Source organism: Phoxinus phoxinus, assembly GCF_949152265.1.
Source record: "Phoxinus phoxinus genome assembly, chromosome: 5".
Taxonomy (NCBI): Eukaryota; Metazoa; Chordata; class Actinopteri; order Cypriniformes; family Leuciscidae; genus Phoxinus; species Phoxinus phoxinus.
Genome location: NC_136880.1, coordinates 4,237,820 through 4,257,729, shown reverse-complemented (window position 1 = coordinate 4,257,729; position 19,910 = coordinate 4,237,820). Strand labels below are relative to the sequence as shown.

General features: G+C 39.8%; 1 protein-coding gene across 5 annotated transcripts in view; it reads right to left on the bottom strand.

Moving 5' to 3' along the window:
• Window positions 1–542: 542 nt before the first annotated feature.
• adgrl2b.1 (adhesion G protein-coupled receptor L2b, tandem duplicate 1) overlaps window positions 543–19,910 on the bottom strand; it is a 143,353-nt gene continuing 123,985 nt past the window's right edge. The window contains exons 21-22 of one of the 5 annotated variants that reach the window (XM_079614084.1): window positions 18,825–18,860; window positions 17,319–17,402 (exon numbers count right to left, since the gene is read on the bottom strand). In XM_079614084.1, the coding sequence (XP_079470210.1) occupies window positions 18,826–18,860 (35 nt within the window). In that variant the 3' untranslated portion in view covers window positions 17,319–17,402; window position 18,825. Of the gene's footprint in view, window positions 817–14,895; window positions 17,403–18,824; window positions 18,861–19,910 lie in introns of those variants that run through there. The other 4 variants (XM_079614085.1, XM_079614083.1, XM_079614081.1 and 1 more) reach the window with 4 other exon arrangements.

The window sequence follows — 19,910 nt, the reverse complement described above, 5'->3', positions numbered from 1 at the left end:
ATTGTATATTTTAATGTTTTGTATTTTACTTTTATGAAATTTTGTCTTATTGTCTTATTGATCTGCCAAGGGACTACGGGCGGAAAATAGATCAGAGGTTGCATTTCAACTTGCCTGCATTCTTCACCATCAAGATGTTGGGGAGGACAGCTTGACCCCATAAAGAGACCAATATGCTCAGTGAAGACCAGGAGTCAAATTTGTTCAATCAGCTGACAGAAAGTTTTCTGAAGACACGCTTCAAAAGGCCGCAGAAACAAGCAAGAGGATCCAGTGTCTAACTTATCATACAGAAACACTGGCACGTACAGACATATGGAAAATCAATTGATGTAATTTCTATAGATAATTACTGATAGGTTTTAGCATTAGAATGATCAGGAGCTATTAGAGTTCAGTCTCTGCATGTTAAAAAGTTAATATACTTGAAAACATATAGGCCTACTGGAAAACAACAACAACAACAACAACACAGATAAATACCAGTACAATCTTGTTTTAAAATTGAGCAGGTTATTTCTCTCCAGACTCTCTTTCTCAAGATTTTGTTCCTCTCCAGTTAAGTATCTTTGGATGAACTGAAGATGAAGGGTTGCTCCCCTGCTTCCTCCTAAAGAGCTCACCTTGAGGCACCCAATGTAGTGATCCCAAATTAAGTTAACAATAACAGGCTGCAGTTCTCTAAATTGCCCAGCAGGTCTATGACCCAGCCGATGCCAGAAAGCAGAAGCTGTCCTCTGTGAGATAGCGGCAGAACGAGATTTCTGGACATCTTTGGCACTTTGTGTTTTTCCAAAAAATCCTTCCCAGTTTTTTCTGTAAAAGAGAGAGATCGTTTTTAGCACTTTATCTATACTGGATTTGTATATCTCTCCCTTTAATTCCAGTTTCAACTGACCCTTTCTCTTTTTTTCCTGTCACTTTGTCATCATTCTGATTGTTCCCAAGCTCGAATAATGTGATCTTATACAACTGTGGCCATGGAAGTGATTGAAACACCTGAATTCAATGATTTGGAGGGGTGTCCCAATACTTTTGGCAATATAGTTTAGCTCTTTTGTTTTTGCAATGAAGTAAGTCATCAGGGGCCTCATTTATAAAACTGTGCGTAGGATCCTTCCTAAAAGTGTACGTGCGCCCGAAAGCCAAAAATGGCGTGCGCAAAAAAATATTCAGACTTATAAAACCGTGCGTACGCCAGAACCTGCGTCTCCTCCCCGAAATAACCATATATGAGCTTACAACGCCTAGTTTTACTATGCATATCCTCATCTGCATATCATTTGCATATGATTATTCATCCACGTGATAACATGTTTAACGGTACAAGACATTAGGAAAATATGAAATACGGATGTGCCGTCACATTACATTAATAAAAATCATTTACCGGTAGTAGCCTATCCTTGCCTTGTTTTTGAATAAATAAATCAAATAGTGTAAAATGCATTTCAGAGAAAGTTTTTCTCAATCTGGCCAAATAGTATTTTTAATTGATTTATATTTGTAATGGAAACAGATAGACCTTGTTGTGCATTATATCTGCACAATCTGCTATTATCATGATAAGCAATTATCTCTGTAGCTAAAACATTGAAACACAGCATGCCAAAGGAAAAGTGTTCGAAAGCATTGCATCCACGACAAATATTTATAGGCTATTTATTGAATATATATATATATATATTAACTTTTCAGTAAATGGCATGTAGTTTAAGTGTTTAACTCCATTAATGAGAGTGGCATATTTAATCTAAATGTTTATATCAGAAGTAAAACATAGTTTAAATCATTATTTTATATAAACTCTAGCCTATTTATGATTAGGACTAAGATTTACAGTTTTACTTCATCTGCCGTTAGATATGCGCCAGTTTCACTCAACGGCCCAACGCGCTCGCTGGCGCGCACATTTTAGGTGTGGATATTTGCTTCAAGTAATAGGCTTGGTGAGTGAAATTATATTTGTATTATTTTTCTGTATATGTATAATTTTATTTAGATTTTCTGTCTAAAAGTGACCAAAAAGGCAATTAACTCCAGCTCACCATCGGTGTCGCCAAACTGCTCCGTCTGCAAAACGCTCGTACGCATGGGTCAGAGTTTGCGTGCAGGTGCGCACATTTTCCCGTCAAGTTTGTTTTTATAAATCACAACTTATGCGTCGGAAGTGGCGTACGCCTCTTTCTGGGCCGGTTTTGTGCGTACGCAACAGTTATAAATGAGGCCCCAGATCAGTACTGCGACTGTGGGGTGGCACCATCACTGCCAAGATGGGTGAAAGAAGAAGGCCCAAGGAGATACTGAATATCATGAAATGGTTAAACAACTTATCGACAACAACTTTGATGTCATAAACCGATCGGTCTGTGCGTTGGACGAGGATTCGGTTAGGACTACAAAAAAGCTACAGACATGGAGGACGCGCGTGTCCGGCGGTTATGTAGAGAGGTGGGGGTTTGAGTGATTAATTGTCAGTATCTAACCTGACGAAAATGTTGTAAGGATCTTTTGTAAAGACACGTTTAGCCATTAACTTTTAAATGCATCATTACATTCAAATTACAAACACATGAGGAGAGTCTCCGCTTGAAAGACCCGCGACTGGCAGCTGAACGTGTACTACATTTCTCTCCGAAACCGTAGGAAATTAAATAAGATTGAATGGAGAATTTTAACTGTGACAAGATGATTGACAGGGCAGTTTACTGACAGGATACACACAGATCTGTCCGTTAACGATGAGGAAGTAGTATGTCCCAAAGCTTGCCTACTCTTTTGCTACACACTCAAAGGTATGTACCTTTTCTTCACAAAAAGAGTACATACTTTTAGGGTGTAGTATAAGTAGGAGAATTGGGATGCAGCCTACGTCTTCGAGACTCCTTGGTTTTCTTGTGAAAAAGGTTGGAATGACCTATCTGAGTGACAGCAGCTTTTGTGTCACTTCAGTAATTTCTCCAGCAGACATTCACACATTGGACATTGCTTTCTTTTCTTATTCACTCTTTGATATTTTTTTGTGTGTAACCGACAAGCAGGCTTATTGCATGTAGTTTATTGGAAATTGGTTAATCATGCTCAAAAAATACCTTGAAAAATACATTGAAAAGGCCTCATTGTCCTGCCATCTTGCCATCTCAGCATGGTATGTAGGCCTATCATTTGTTTTTATCACACCCATAATATCCTGTGTGCAGCTTTATCTTGTTTTATCGTTGCCCTTGGGAATGTGTCACAGACAACGCATCACAATTTTGATTAGTTTCCCTCCAAATCAGTTCCTGAATGTATCCATTAGGCTTAACAAAATCCAAGGATAAAGTGTCAGTGTCGCAGGAAAGACTCTGATGGATGTCAGGTACAGAGATTGGTCATAGATGTGCCCTGATGCTTTTGAAAATCGGCAGCTCATCTATATTAAATGATACCTCTAGTGTTGTTATTCTCCCTCAGGTAGTGCTGAAGCTGCTCTACTATATTAAAGTAAACACACTCCACAGTGGTGCTGGAAGAGATCAGGCAGTGGTGTTCAATGGACAATGTTTAATCACAACAAAAAATCTTTCTTATAGGACAGACTGACAGATAGATGTAGACCTTTAAGAAACAGTTCACACAAAACAAAAATTATGAAATGTGCTGTGATTGGTTAGCTGGCTCAGTGTTTTGTGATTGGCAGAGCTTAGCTTGTGTTCGGGAAATGTCCCGCCCCTCCATAACAGTGAGTTCTTCTCTAGTGTAAATATTAATGATGATGCTCAATACAATTTCAAACCAAATTCAAGCCAGATTCAGACCCTGACAATGTTAACGAACAAGAGGATCGTCCAGAACGGATTTCACAGGATGTTTCAGAGCTTACAAAAGCAACAGAAAACAAGCTGTTCTCCATAAAATGTGCAGATAAACGTTATTATTATTATTATGCACTTCATTTATACACTTTCTTGACACTTTCACCATACATCATCAACAAGACAATAACAATATTTAGGTAAAAACAATGAAATACAATACAATTAAAAAAGACAATGCAGTTGTGGTCAGAGGGAGTAAGCTATTCTAAACAGATGGGTTTTGAGTTTGGATTTAAAGGGCACCTATTATGCAAAATTCACTTTTACATGGTGTTTGAACATAAATGTGTGTTGGCAGTGTGTGTACACAACCACCCTATAATGATAAAATTCCAACCAGTGTTTTTTTTTTTAAATCCCCATAAATCATAAGCACTTTCTCAGAACGAGCTGTTCTCAGAATCAATGCAATGTGACGTAGAATTGCACAAGCCCCGCCCACGACTGTTGATTGACACTGCAGTTTGAGCATAGACCCGCCCTGAGTAGACCCTACTACTACAGCAGGCTTGTATTAATAGTGGAGCTGGAGCAGATGGCATATATAAGGTATAAACTTAATTAAAATAAACATACCTGTTCTATCTCTATTCAGCATATATATTCTCTAGCTCTGTGGGAATTATTGTCCAACTCGAACACTGTTACTGTGAGTTTCTGTTTTGATATTATCATTGTTCTGTGAGATGAGATTGTCCTGGCTAACCTTGAGCTGGTTAGGCTCCGCCCCCTGTGCGTGGAACCGCATCTCATTAACTTTTAAAGGAGACACTAAAACGGAGCGTTTTTCTTAGCCCCCCAAAAATGACAATTTAAACATGCTGTAAAAAAATGATCTGTGGGGTATTTTGAGCTAAAACTTCACACACACACTCTGGGGACATCAGAGACTTATTTTACATCTTGTGAAAAGGGGCATAATAGGTGTCCTTTAAAATGTTAGAGGGAATCAGTATTACGGAGGTCCGGTGGAAGCGAGTTCCAGAGCTGAGGAGCAGAGCAGCTGAAAGCTCGGCTCCCCATAGTAACAAGGCGGACACGGGGAACAGGGAAACGGATGGAAGAAGAGGATCTGAGAGTGCGAGCGGGTGTGGGTATATGGAGGAGGTCAAAGGACCCATTTACACTGCATGGTTCAAGTGACCCAATTCCCATTTTTTCCTCTCATGTTGCACAGATCGGATATGACCGGCAAACGTGTAAGCAGGAAAAAAGCACATGGATTCCGATATTCTCAGATTTCAGGCCTCACTCATATGTGGAAATAAATCAGATATGAATCGGATACGTGCATTTGTGTGTGCCATGTAAGCAGACAAATCGGATATTCCCCAGTAAATGCGAGTCGTACGTCATTAAAAAGGGGACGTCAACTCAAGTGGACACCTGCGATCACATGACTTATTAATGGCGCGATGAAGGACGAAGGCTCAACACAGTGGAGTAATTTTTCTCCGCCTTACGAGAGCAATGTTTTGCTGACTTTTGAAAAAAATGCGGAAAGTAAAAAAAAACACTGGATAATTAGAGATGCGCGGATGAGCTCCAACATCACCCGAATCCACAGCCAAAAACAAATCATCCACCCGCCACTCACCCGCACCAATAATTTTCTCATCCGCACCCGATGGTCAACTTACTATTATTCTTATGCGTTGTAACGCGTGAGGATAAATTACATCATTCATCAGTACTAATTCTGTGCTATGAAGAGGACGGAAACCAGACTGGAATTGTTCATGGAAATTATTATAGGAGAAATGAGTATGGAGTTGAGCAGCAACTAATTTTTTTTTTATATTTTTGAAGAAGAACGGAAGATTTTAATGGGACGAAAATTATTCTTATAACAAAATTATTGTTTGGATCTGAACCAGGTTTCTTAAGAATTGGAGTTACAGCAGCTTTTTTAAGAGAAGAGGGAACAACTCCAGTGGTAAGAGAAGAGTGAATGGTGTCTGTAATGAGAGGGGACAGAAAAGGGACAGTTGCCTTTACAAGAACAGTAGGAAGGGGGTCTGATCTGCAGGTTGGAGATGTTTGGAAATTTCATTTACTGAGGGTAAATGTTCAGTTGTAAGTCGCTTTGGATAAAAGCGTCTGCTAAATGACTAAATGTAAATGTAAATGTAAATGAGGGTAAGGTAAATGCTGAGAGTAAATGGATGGGAGAAAAAGAAACTGAGTCAGGTGAGTTCTGAGCAGAAGTAAACATAAGTTGCTGGTGGATGTGTTAAATTTTTAAAGAGAAAAATGATAAAATTGGGTACTATACGGTTATCCGGACCACACGATGGCCTACCCCTAACCCCGCCCCTAAACCTACCCGTCACTGGGGTTAAGACCAATCATACGATGGCCTAACCCCGCCCCTAAACCTACCCGTCACTGGGGTTAAGACCAATCATACAATGGCCTATCCCTAACCACGCCCCTAAACCTACCCGTCACTGGGGTTAAGACCAATCATACAATGGCCTATCCCTAACCACGCCCCTAAACCTACCCGTCACTGGGGTTAAGACCAATCGTACGATGGCCTACCCCTAACCCCGCCCCTAAACCTACCCGTCACTGGGATTAAGACCAATCATACGATGGCCTACCCCTAACCACGCCCCTAAACCTATCCGTCACTGGGGTTAAGACCAATCATACGATGGCCTACCCCTAACCCCGCCCCTAAAACTACCCGTCACTGGGGTTAAGACCAATCATACGATGGCCTACCCCTAACCCCGCCCCTAAAACTACCCGTCACTGGGGTTAAGACCAATCATACGATGGCCTACCCCTAACCCCGCCCTAAACCTACCCGTCACTGGGGTTAAGACCAATCAGGGCTGACTATACGGACTATACGGGACTAAAAGACACACGTGTGGTCCGGATAACCGTAGTTCCTAAAATAGTATTACACAAATCAGAAGAGTAGAAGTGAGGAGGAAGTGAATCCAGAGGTTTTGTGAATTTTGTAATGAGGGAAAAAAGGGCCTTTGAATTTCCCTCCCTTGACCTGATTAAACCAGAATAGTATGTGGATTTAGCTTTAGAAATACAATCTTTGTAAAGAAGAACTGAATACATGTCCTTGTGCGCAGTGAGACCGAGTAAACCAAGGTCCAGAGAGAGTAAACGAGACAGCCCTGGTTTTGAGTCAAGGTTATTAAGAGGTTATGAAGGTTATTGTTGTAGTGAGAGAGCAGTTCATCCGGGGGAGAAAAACTGGCGGCACTGGGAAGGCTAGTGAGAGGATAAATTGTCCAAGTTGATATCCTCAGTATTTCAGAATGTTATAGTACGTGGAAGATCAGATTTGGAGAGTGAAAGATTAACGCTGAACGAGAGCAGCATATGGTCAGAAAAGGGAAAGAATCTGCTTTACAGTTAACAGGTGACACACCTGAACAGCAGATTCAATACACAATATGTCCTTCAGTGTGTGTGGGGAAGTTGGTGTTATAATGTTCAGGAACAGTGTTTAAAATAAGTTCGTCAGCCTTAGGAAGGTCAAACAAATGAGTTTTGGAAATGTGGAAAAACAGCGTCTCTTTGACAGAGACAACACTGCCTTCTCTAATGCAGCGCATCCCGGCCTCGTTACCTTTTATTTTTTAAATGAGTGTCATTATGACTTCATAAAGCCTGGAAAAATCACGTTGTAGTCCAAACGAGCCGTTCATTGTAGTTCTTGAAAAGGGGATTCTGTCAAATAAAATATCTCCCTTTGGAGTGACTGAGGTCTTTTTAATGCTCAAACAGCAACACACTAACTTTAGTAATAGGACCCCTTTTAACATAGTTTACTCTTCATTGACTGAGGTCAGACGATCTCTAGCAGAAAAAAACACTACAGTAAAGTTGCATATCTTTTACCATTAACATTTTTAAATACTACTCATTCAATTAACAAATGCACACATTTTTCCCCAAAGGGAAATACTCTACAATCAAGTTGGTCCACACAATGACTAGGTTTTGACCTGGGACACACCATGCTAGTTCTCACTGGCTCTACTAACGTCTCATGAAGTGGATTGTGGATTGAAGTGGCTCTATACTCTTACAGGGGTAAGAAAGAAAACTGGACACTGGGCCAGTGTAACCTCCACTGCACTGCTTCACAAAATTAATTGATTTAGACGCACACATTGTGAGCCTAACAAAGCTGTGTCAAACAAAACCCCAAAATGTGAACTGTATAAAAAATAAAAGCTCTCTCCCAATGATAACAAATGAGTTAGTTCTGCATAACAAGTGCTACTAATGAAGCTTCTTTATGCAAACAACACATTTCAAGATGAAGCTTGATTATATCACACACAAAACAGCAGCCTTCTGCAGAAATCTTTCCATACTTAAAAGTCCCAGAAAACAGCCTCCCACCGTCACAACTCTTGTAATCAGGATGTGCGTAAAACACTAACACTGTCATCATGCAAAACGGATAAGACGAGCACATTGTCAGCAGTTTTGCATCCAGCGGTTGATTCGCCATCTGCTCCACCTGAAGGTGATAATTACCTCGAAATAGGACGAGATGGGCTGTTTTTCAGAGCAAGAATGAGGCAATATATATGCATAGAAACCCTGCGAAGCTTTTTTGAAGGTGTTTAAGACTTTCATTAAGCCTGTTGTTGTGTCTTAAAAACATGCTGATAAAAGAGTGCCTCTTGTTTATGGCTCTTTTATGCGTCTCATCTGGTTAGTGTGTTTGCTGGTGGATTGTTTGTTGCGGTTAATACTGTCGCATTTGGCGCACATGGGACGAAAGTTTTATGGATGGTCCATTAATTGGATAATTAGGAACTCCACAAAACTTTAGTGGTACAATTTTCAACAGTATTCTGATATTTTTTTCCAAGTAACACATTTCAATATTGTTCTGTAGGGGTTCAACAAGTAGGGGAGATCGGGTTGGGGGCACAGTTATTCATATTCAGGCATGAAAACAGGTCAGGGGTAAAAAAGGTGAGAAGGATGCGGCATATATCACCCCCCCCCCCCCCCCCACAAAAAAAAAAAAAAAATGAAACAACAACAACAACAAAAACAACTTGTAATCTGCATTGGCATTGTAGTTGGCATTGTGTACTACATGGCCTACTACATAGCCTACTACATGGTCTGCATGGCTGCATGGTCCCCCGTAAGAAAATTTTGTGCTTTTTAATGTGAAATTCATCAATCTGGTGCAAATTAAACAAAGAAAATTTCAAAACTCTTTTAGTTACAGTGTCTGTCTACATTACTACTACAATAATAGTTATAATATTAATCCCATGATAGTAATAGCCATATAGCCTATTGTAAAACAAATGCACTGAAAAATAAAGGAAACTTTCATAATTAGTTTTGTACTAATTTCTATACTTGAAAGAGTATATTTCTATACTTCACATTAAAGATGTGATTGGGCTAGCCCAGTGTCAATCAAGAAAAGAACCAATGGGCCGCTGATCTACGTATTTCATCGGGTCTCAGAGAAAAAAAACTATTTACTACTACTATTTATCCCAAAAATGCCCCAAACCAGTCGTCTGTATGATAATCTGAAACAAGCACTGGTGAGCCGTTGTCCTGCTTCACTTCACAGATGCTGAGTGAAAGGAGAATTATAGAATGAAAGGATATTCATTTATATGACACTTTATTAATCAGGAGAACAGCTTGTTCAGCGCGTCATACGTCGTCCTTTCAGTTTCGGTTTTCAATCGATCAAGTTTTTTCACGTTCTCTCGATAAACCACCCCTTTCAATCCGATCGAAATAATTTGTAATAGAGCTGACACTTTGAGTTTTTAACGGGTTATGTTAAAGCCCTACTTGTTATGTTTTTATAAAATATCTATAGTGAATGCATTATCATATCACCGTATTATTTACCGCCATGCAACTGCGAGCCACAAATTAAAGCTTGGCGAGCCGCATGAGGCTCGCGAGCCGCGCAATGAATACTTGTTCCTGCTCGCTCAGCGCTCACGGCGCCCGCGCCCACTCGCGATATTATCTCGCCCACTTCTATGTCAAAATAAAAAATAATGACATTGGCAACATCGCTGTCTGTATCTGACAGGACAGTTAACATTGTAAGCTAACTTACCTCAGGCTTGCTTTCCGACGTGCGGTTCTTTGTTCGGCAGTGTGTCCAGTTCTCAGACTCGCGGTGTAAAAGACTTTGAAAACATTTCTGCCCTAACGTTACTCTGACTCGTATTGGCTGTCATGTTTCGGCATTCGGAATGATGATTGTTTTTTAAAGCTTATAGTTTTGTAAAGTTTATGGTAACTTTATAGGGGATAAATGCTGGCCTCGACCTCGAACACCCCCCCCCCCCCCCTCCCCCTAAAATATTTTCTCATCGGATCTGCACAAATCACGTAGGTGACCCTTTTAGGTTTTAAAACGGCGAATTTCGCCGAAAGGTGAGGAGTTTTCATGCCTGCATATTTTAAGGTTACGTATTTACATTTTACTTACTCAAATAAGTACTGAGTAGGCCTAATATTAACTACATGTACTTACTATAGAGTTATGGTTTGGTTTAGGGTTAGTTATTTGTAATTATGCATAATGTACTGTTTGTTAAAATAGGGAGAGCGGCACAACCTTACACTTTTACTTTCTCAGCTTGTGTGATCCACTTAGGGTTCAGAGAATTCATTTGTTCCCACATTAATTTCCCACATGTCTAGTATTATGTGGTTTTTTGTCATTAATACACTGTATACTTTTTTCTTGATTTACACTGAAAGAATGGAAGTGAAATGTGACCACATGCCCCATAGGTGAGGTACATTATAAAATGATATATTACATGACAGATTTTGTCAATACAATTTTTTAACTTTTTAATATAAAATAATGGCATTTAAAAAAATAATTAACACAACAAACACACCGAAAACACAGCTATACAGCATATTCAAAACATAATAATAATGATTTTTTTTTAAACATTGACTACATTTATATATTATAATTGTAATATTTATTCACCTTTTTCCTCATGGTTTCTCAATAGAATTCATAAAAGTATAGAATAGAATATCATATTTCTAATAGGGGCTCATTTTAACGCAGTGTGACAACATGCCCCGCCTGAGCAATGTGGGTTTAAACCCGGCGAGTGTTTTCTGCTGGTCAGATCAGCATTAAACAACTATCTCAAATGTTAAACAACAGATATAAAATTACAATAATATCAGATTTGTCTCATTGTATATAATAACAAAAATAGGGCTGAAAAATGGACATAAGAAATGTACTTTTGCTATGGAGAAACAAATGTTCAGTGATATCCTCCAAAGATTTCTGAGTTCGGGTGCACTTTTCTCTCTAGTGTTGATCCGGCAAACAAGCCCCGCGCTAGCTTTTCACCCCAACACTATTTTTTCAGGACTCTGGAAGGCGGGAAAGAGCTTGAGTTACGTGCTAAATGTCCTGATAGAAGAAGTGTTGTGGTTTCTGCTAAAGGAGTTGATGGAGAGACACCTCGTGTCACGCTCTTAAGAGAGACTGTTTAAGAGGAGCTTGTTCTTGGGTCAAAGCTGTCATGGCGGATACGCTCTTGAAATGCTGTGTGTTGGTCATCTGGTCTGTCTCATGGCACATAATCCTGTTTGTGTTCATGGCTCTCAAAGCTTTTCACTCATTTGCTCAGTGATTTCGCATGCTGATGGAGTCTGACAGTCCTGAGACAGTCGTCTGCAGAAGTACATCAGTAGATGTGGCATGTTCTCATGAACCGTGGAGCACACTTGGTCTCGCATCAGGGACTTGTGTGCACTTTCAGCCGCTCTTCAGGCGTTTAGTTCAAGTTTGAGGAAGCACACGCAGTTAAGAAGAAGTTACTCGAGGCTCAGGTATACCTAATGTTCTGCTTTCGGCTCAAATCAATTACAAATGCAGTGCTGATCATTGTTCTGAATCACATGCAGACGAATTTTGACAAAATGTTTATTTAAAAATAAAAAGAATAAAGCTACAATAGTTTTTTTCTGTTCTTTCTTGATATATTGACTGTTTACATATTCATACAACAAAAATATTCTGGCGGCCATGAAAGTTTTGTGAACATGATAAAAAATTTAAACTTAAAAATAAAATGCTGATGGACAAAGAGTTGATTGTTTCCACAATGTAATTCTTAATTTGTAAAAAAATGTTTTGTCCCTTCATGTCATGTGCTGTAGTTAATCACTAGTTTGAATAAGACGTAGACAGAATATGAAGGGTCTGATTTGTCAGTTTTAAGCACTGACATTTAATGTGAAGAATTAAAACAAAAAAGGACATTTATTTTTGTATTTTTTTACATACCCAGAAAGTTTTAATATTGTAAAATTATTCTGTAACCTTTTATGTACTTGTTTTGTCCAGGTTTTTTAAAATAATATTCTTTTGGTAACACTTTACAATAAGGTCTCATAGTTAACAGTAATGTTATTACTAACATGAACTAACAATAAGCAATACATTTGTTACTGTATTTATTAATCTTTGTTAATGTTATTTAATAAAAATTCAGCTGTTCATAGTTTGTTCATGTTAGTTCACAGTGCATTAACTAATGCTAACAAATACAACCTTTGATTTTAATAATGTATTAGTAAATGTTGAAATTAACATTAACTAAGATTAAAGGGGTCATGACATGAGAAACCAAATTTGCCTTGATCTTTTGGTATATAAGAGGTCTTTGTACCATTACAACGTCCTGCAAGTTTCATAGCTTAAGACTTCCTCCCCATTATAAACTAATCATTTATTTAATCAAGCTCTAAATACAGCTCGTTCTGGATCCATGGTAAGAAGTGACGTCACGGTACGAAGTGACGTACCAGCGTTTGCATATGACCGCCTCCAGCACAAGACAACTACACTTAAAGCACAAGACAACTACGCTTAAAGCGCAAGACAACTACGCTCATTTCGTATCATTGTCGCGCCCGCGCGCTGCGCGCCTCACAAGTGTTCAGTCGACGGACAGCGAGTGGGTCTGTGTACAGGGAAATTACGATGCCGCAGATGTGCTGTTCCTGGCTGTGGACAAACAACATCTTTGAATACGCTGCCGAAAGATCCAGACGTCAGGGAAAAATGGATGCACTTTATTTTTTGCGGACGTCTCAGTCACGGCAGTATTAGTTTAAGCGTTTGTTCTATAACGTTACATTTTAAGGATGACTGTTTTGAGAAAAAGTCCCAAAATGATGCTTGGCTTTGCCAGAAAACTGTTGCTCAAAGATAAGTCCGTGCCGACTATTCTGGGCTCAACAACGACGACGCAAACTTACTTTTTACCATGGCTAATATAAACACATTTGTATAAGAGAATCTTGAAAATATGTCGCCTTTCTAGTAGGCCTACATGTGATAGAAAATTAAAAATGTTGCCTTTATCAATGCTGCATCTTCAAAGATGGCCTGTGCATGCATTTCTGTCCGTGGTACACCCATCATTTCATTGAAATTAGTTAAATAAATGTTAAACTGTTAGCAAATTAAGCTATAGGATAATTATGCAACAATAATTTCAAGTGTCTTTCAAATAATTTCACGTTTTCAAGTGTCTCGGGTTACAATTTTTTTATTAATTCAAAATAGTTTCACTTTCCATGTGGACACGGGCTGATCCAGTCTTCGTTGTTGTGGTTCATTTTCATCTGATTCCTCATCTGATTCCGGCTCAAACGTTTTATCCATAGACAGTATTTATCGCAAGAGCCATCGCTTCGCATGCATTACCCGCTATTAAACTGTTGCGCCGAATCCGCAAATCCGCAAATGTTCTGGCTGGGGGCGTTAATAATTGATGCATAGGCACTGACGTTAGCCAATCATAACAGTGGGCGTTAACACTGAACTCTTAAAGGGGAAACACCCCTAAACAGACTGTTTGAATCAGAGGATGAGAAACAGGGTGGGAAAAGGTCATAAATCACTACATTTTAAAAGTTTTTTGTAAAAAAAACTATAGTAATACTATATTTGCACATAAGGGAACATAATAATAATAAAAAAAAAAAAAACCATGTCATGACCCCTTTAATAATTGCTGTAAAAGTATTGTTCATTATTAGTTCATGTTAACTAACTATTGTAAAGTGTTACCAAAATAATATTATATAAAAAAACTGGACAAAACAAGTACATAAAAGGTTACAGAATATTACAATATTAAAACTTTCTGGGTATGTAAAAAAATAAAATAAATGTCATGTCCTTTTCTGGCTAATGAGATCAGAGATCAGTTTCTTTGTGTTTAAGCTTTTGAGATTGAGATTGCATGAACTGTGGCAGAAATATGTGGTTCATCGGGAACTTTTAATATCTCTAAACTTGTGGTCATAATAACCATTGTTCAGCAAGTTTTCACAGCCAAAACACAGTCAATTCAATATGAATCCATGCGATTGTGAATTTCACGTGAGAGTGAAATATTTCCCCATGGGTTCAAACTGGTCACGTGAATTCGGCAGGTTTACTTTTTTCCCAGCAAAACTTCACTAATGCGACTGCAGCTTTACAAGGCAAAATAAGCCATCAAATACACCACATATGTATTCCATACCAGACAGATGAATGAAGTGTTTTCTCTCTCAAATGCATCACATTCGTGTAGTAAAATGGGTTGCGAATAGAGTTTCATGCTGACTTGACAATATATTTACAAAATGCACTGATATGAAAACCGATAACCGATAATTTGGCCGATAAATCTAAATCCAAATTTTTATATAATTTTTGAGAGCCTGATTACAAAAACAAAAGTCTCACCATTAAAAGTCTCATGTCCCAAACACACAAGTATAATGTTCACATGATAACTGTATGTAGCCGATATGACAGACTTGCTCAATCATATTTCAAAACTATAATGTTGAACAGTGCGCATCTGAAGTGTCTCCATAATCCATTATTTATTGACTTTAATATATCGGGCCAATAACATTAAAAATTATCATATATTGGCCAATACCAATATGGTGGCCGATATATTGTGCATCCCTAAAAACAATACAAAACTTGCAAATAAGTAATCATTAAATTTCAGCAGAGATCTTATTTTTTTCTTCATTTGTCATACTTCTAACAAAATCATTTTGCACTGAATGAGAATGATACATCTGCAAACAAGAAAAAATTCTCACATTTATTCGATATCAAACAACAGTTGAATGTACATCTGCAATGGGCTCTTAGAAAAGACTGAAATGAATATCAACAGTGTTACATCACACCGACTTCCATTCCAACCCTTTTCATTTCCATACTTCATACAATAAATTATTTAGTGCCAAATAATGAGATATGTTGTTCTTAAGACATCGCGTTGACACATGTTATGATCCCTGACAAAGTCAAAGCATTTTTTTTTAAGTAAAAGAAATTACATATTAGTCTAATTCAGTCCAAATTTGTGCAAGACACAGCTTCCATTACGCTAAAAAAATAAGGAAGCATCTTTTTTTGTACATATGCGTTGGCAAAATACAATTTTCTTGGTAAAATCCATAACTGAACACATCAGTCACAAGTGGAGATGTGGTGATTATGGGTCTTTCTTTACACTTGGTACTGCAAAATATATTTTCTGTAGTTGTCATTCGTACAACAGTTCTTTGTGCAATAGAGAAAATATAAGGCCTGAGTCTGGGATATTAATTCTTTTAATTTTCTGTTTCTCTCCGTTCACTCTGTATTTGCAAGAAGGGAAGATTCACCTGCAAACGGACTAGGAGAGTTTTAAAGTTCTAGAAAAATCAGACATCGGCATGTTTCTTTTTTTACATGATACTGTACAAAGCTTTTGGCAGACGTAGACGATTCCAGTCTTGACACTTTCTGCTCGAGTTTGACCAGACCGTCAGTTCTGGTACAAAAAAAAAAAAAAACACAAGTGAGAAAGAGGCATTGTGCCGTTGACGAGTCCCTCTCTTCCTGTCTTTAGTGTCTGACTGACAGAGGTGTGTTTCCCGTACAACACGTAACTTGCTGCTTCACGACCGTAGTGCGATGCATCGCTCAAGAAATACACTAGCGAGTCACGACTGTTTCCCCAAACCAAATTGTCGCAAATTGGTGGTTCAACCACGCTGGTTAATGATGTCACGTGGCAGGAGCTGGAGTAATAACTACTTTTAATGAATCTGTTTGAGATCGAATCAGTTATTTTGCTTTATTTCCAGATTCAATCATAGGCTCGTTCTTACGTAGAGCTCGTTCGCACATGCGCACTCTTCAAAAATGACTTTAAATCTCTTGAAAAACTGAAAGACGTAAATATCATGTGTATGTACTCTAAATAAAAGACACAGATTGTACTGAATGTCAGCTTTCTTATTTGGCTCAAGATAAGGATTCATGAAAACAAGAAACTGTTCTTCTAACCACCAAGATCTGTCGCTCCAAACACACAACTCTGCGATGCTGTTTGCGAATGTTCGTTAGAACGGTTTTTTCGGGAAACTGCTGATATTGATAGAACTTGCGACCGCAGTTGGCTAACGGTGTTTCGGGAAACTGCTGATATTGATAGAACTTGCGACCGCAGCTGGCTAACGGTGTTTCGGGAAACTGCTGATATTGATAGAACTTGCGACCGCAGTTGGCTAACGGTGTTTCGGGAAACACGACTCGTTGAACTGCTCATAACGACAGAACTTGTGACCGCAGTTGGCTAACGGTGTTTCGGGAAACGTACCCCTGACCGAGAGGAAAAGAAGATATTTTGTCTCAGAGGCTGGTGATTAGCTGCATCTGTCCATCGCTCGCGGGTTCGCCACAGCCCTCGCTAGCGCCTCCTCGGCTGATCTGATAGTAGGAAAGCGCTCGAGTCCCGTCTCCCAGGTCAGGTAAGCTCTTGTAACAGTGTTCCTCGAGTTCACTGTGAGCGGGGGAACCGTCGTCCCGTCCGCTGACGAGGTCTGGGGATTCAGGAGCAGAGGAGGACGGAGAGTCTCTGAGATCAGGCATGCTTGTGTACGAGTCCCTGTGATCCGGCGAGGGCGCGTCGTCTTCCTCTCTTCGCTCTTCCTCTTCCTCTTCTCCTTCAGACTCTCTGCTGTCCTTCTGTGGCCTGACGGGCCGCTGAGACGCCTTCTGAGCGCAGTAAAGGAGGGAATGAGTCCTCTGGGGCAGGAGCGGGGCGTCGAGGGCGTCCCGGTCGCTCGGGGGGAGGAGGAGAAGCTCCAGCGTTTGGCTGGCGGAGGCCGGGGTGTCGGCGTCAGCGTCGGCCACCTCGACCTCGTTCCCGCTCGTGTTCCCGACACCCCCGTCTCCGCTCACGCCGGTCTCCTGTGGAGCCGGGTCTCGGGGTTGGGTTTGCGGGAGCCTGCGAGGCCTCAGGTTGTTGTGGACCAGCTCTGAGATGATCTTCTTCTCCAGGGCGGCGTCGTCCAGGCATGCGGTCGGGCAGCTCAGCGCGGGGTCCTCGTAATCGTCCTCCCGCCGGGAGTAACTGCTGGTGAAGTTGTCGCTCAGGGGGAGTGTGTCCATGGTGCTGACATCACGGCTGTTGGTCAGGGAAGGCTGGCCTGGAACGACAAGCAAAACATTCAGTCAAATCACCAGACATGGCATTACGATTAAGGACATGGTATTTGTCATCACATACAATACATGCCAAATGCAACTAAAAATAACACATTAAAAACTAAAATGATACATCAAAGAGGACCTATTATGCATATTTTTCCATGTTCATCTGTCTTTAGTGTGTAATGTTGCCGTTTAATCATGAAAAAGCTCCAAAGTCCCTCCAGCGGGAGTTCTTCTCTATATCAGCGTCAGTGTTTCTGAACTCCTGAAACGCCTCCATTGTAGTCTTGAGTTTCTTACGGGAACACGTCACAATATTCCTCATTATAATAATTAATACGCAGAATAAAGGGGCAGGGCGGGGCCTGGTTGAGTTAGTTAGTAGTGTGTTGAAACCTCCCGGTCTCTCTCTTGAAACCAACACTGAAGTGACTGCAATTCATCGACTGGTCACTAGAGGCCGGCAGCAGAAGAGACTCAATCCCATAGACCCCCATGTTAAAGTGTCCAACTTTACAAAAGAAAAAAATATATGTTTACAGCCTGGTGCAAAAAGTGGTTTTGGTCTATATAGCTAATTTTGCACTTCATTATGACTGTGAAGGGGGTTCATTTTTTTATAACTCATGTGTTTAAATGATATTAAGCCTTAAAGTTGTGCATAATTCAGGGCGTGTCCACTTGAGTGACAGGTGGATTGCCGCTGATATCACTACTAGCCGTTTGTCTGCTGTCTGTTAGCGTCACGCCACCTCAGCTAATCCGCCTTTTGGCCCATTTTTGGTTATCCGGGAGTGACGCGCTGCCAAGATGGCGACGGCCGGCTCCGCCCACTTCGGGCTTCAGAAACACTACGGGTGACGTCATGGACACTACGTCCATTGTTTTATACAGTCTATGCTTGAAACTGGCAGTTATAGTAAGGGGCGGGACATTTCAGAAACACGCCAGACCAATCACAACACACTGCTCCAGCCGACCAATCAGAGCACAGTGTGCTTTTCAGAAGGAGGGGCTTCATAGAGACAGGAAGTGAACAGAGCGTTACTGACAGACTGGGAAGAGAGGAGCCGCAACAATGGAGAATATGAGGAAAATAATCAAAATTCAAGCAGGAAAACTATAAAAACTAAATCAAGACTTGGGCATAATAGGTCCTCTTTGAAAGAGTAGAGATGCATGTCACTAAACAGAAACTGTTCAGACCAAGCGCTCCATAAACGGATGTCCGTAACCGTACAGCACAGAGAGAAAGAATGTTAAAAGGCGGCCAGAGAACCTCTTGCACAAACACAAAAAGAGCCATTATTGTAAATGAATGCCAGATGCAACGGCGAAAAGCATCCACACAAAACATGCTGTACGTGTGTGTGTATTGAACTCAGGAGAAATGGAGGCATGTTTGTGCAAACACTCACATCATGTGTGTCTGCTCAGGCTAGCTGACCTGAGAACTGCCCATGTGCCAAAAGAAAAAGAGTCAAACAAACGCCTTCTTTAGACAGTCGCAGCGAACACAGAAAAGTGAGAAATCATCCAGCAGAAAAGCTTGCAAATTACAAACGTCTGAATTCAGTCCATCAAGATCCACCACACATTTTTAGTTCACTTACAATTTGTCCAAATCAAAGTAATAAACAAATAGGCAAGCATGTTTAATGTTAATGTTACCCACTGAAAGCCAGAATCAAAATTACTGCTTCTCCCCCTAAATTAGCATTGGGAAAAATGGGCTTTTATTTCCTTTCAGTTTATGAGTTTGAGTTTTAATTTGATTTGAATTGGCCATACGCCACAAGATGTTATTTGTGATGACACATTACATGATTAATTTTGCCCATATTATTCTCATAAAATGGTATTTTGCTTTAACCAAGCAAATTAAGAACAAGTTTGCAAATTTGCAATCAGGTTCAACATGATCAAAACTATAAAAAGTGATTATGATTTTAGTGATTTGAACTATAACCACATAATAATAATAATACACCCTGTCCATAAACACACGTTAATTTATTAATGCTATATTAAATAAAGTATACAATAATTTATAGCACTGTTCTTAATATCAATTTGTTTATGAATTATTCATTAAGTGTTAAAACTACACTCAGATCTGTGATATGAATTTCTTTCTATCTGAACTCTTCTGAACCGAGTTCTCCAGCATATTTCATATACATATTAGCATATACAGTCCTGGCTGTCCCAGACTTCCTGCACTGAGGAATAACGGAGGCCGCGGTGTTCTTGTGCTCGACACAACCGTCATGACTCATGACTCGCTTTACTGTTAGACCGTCTACAGACAGGCCTGTGCTTTTATAAATCAAGTCTATTCAATTGAATATGTCACAGATTTACTCTCAAAAATGATCCAGAGAAATGGGACACATTTTTTTCATTCCTCCCAATTCAAATTCAGATCCAAATTGAAAATGTATGTCCCAGTTAAGATTTAAGTGGCTCCCAAACGGAGTCATAAATAGTCAACAAAATATAAT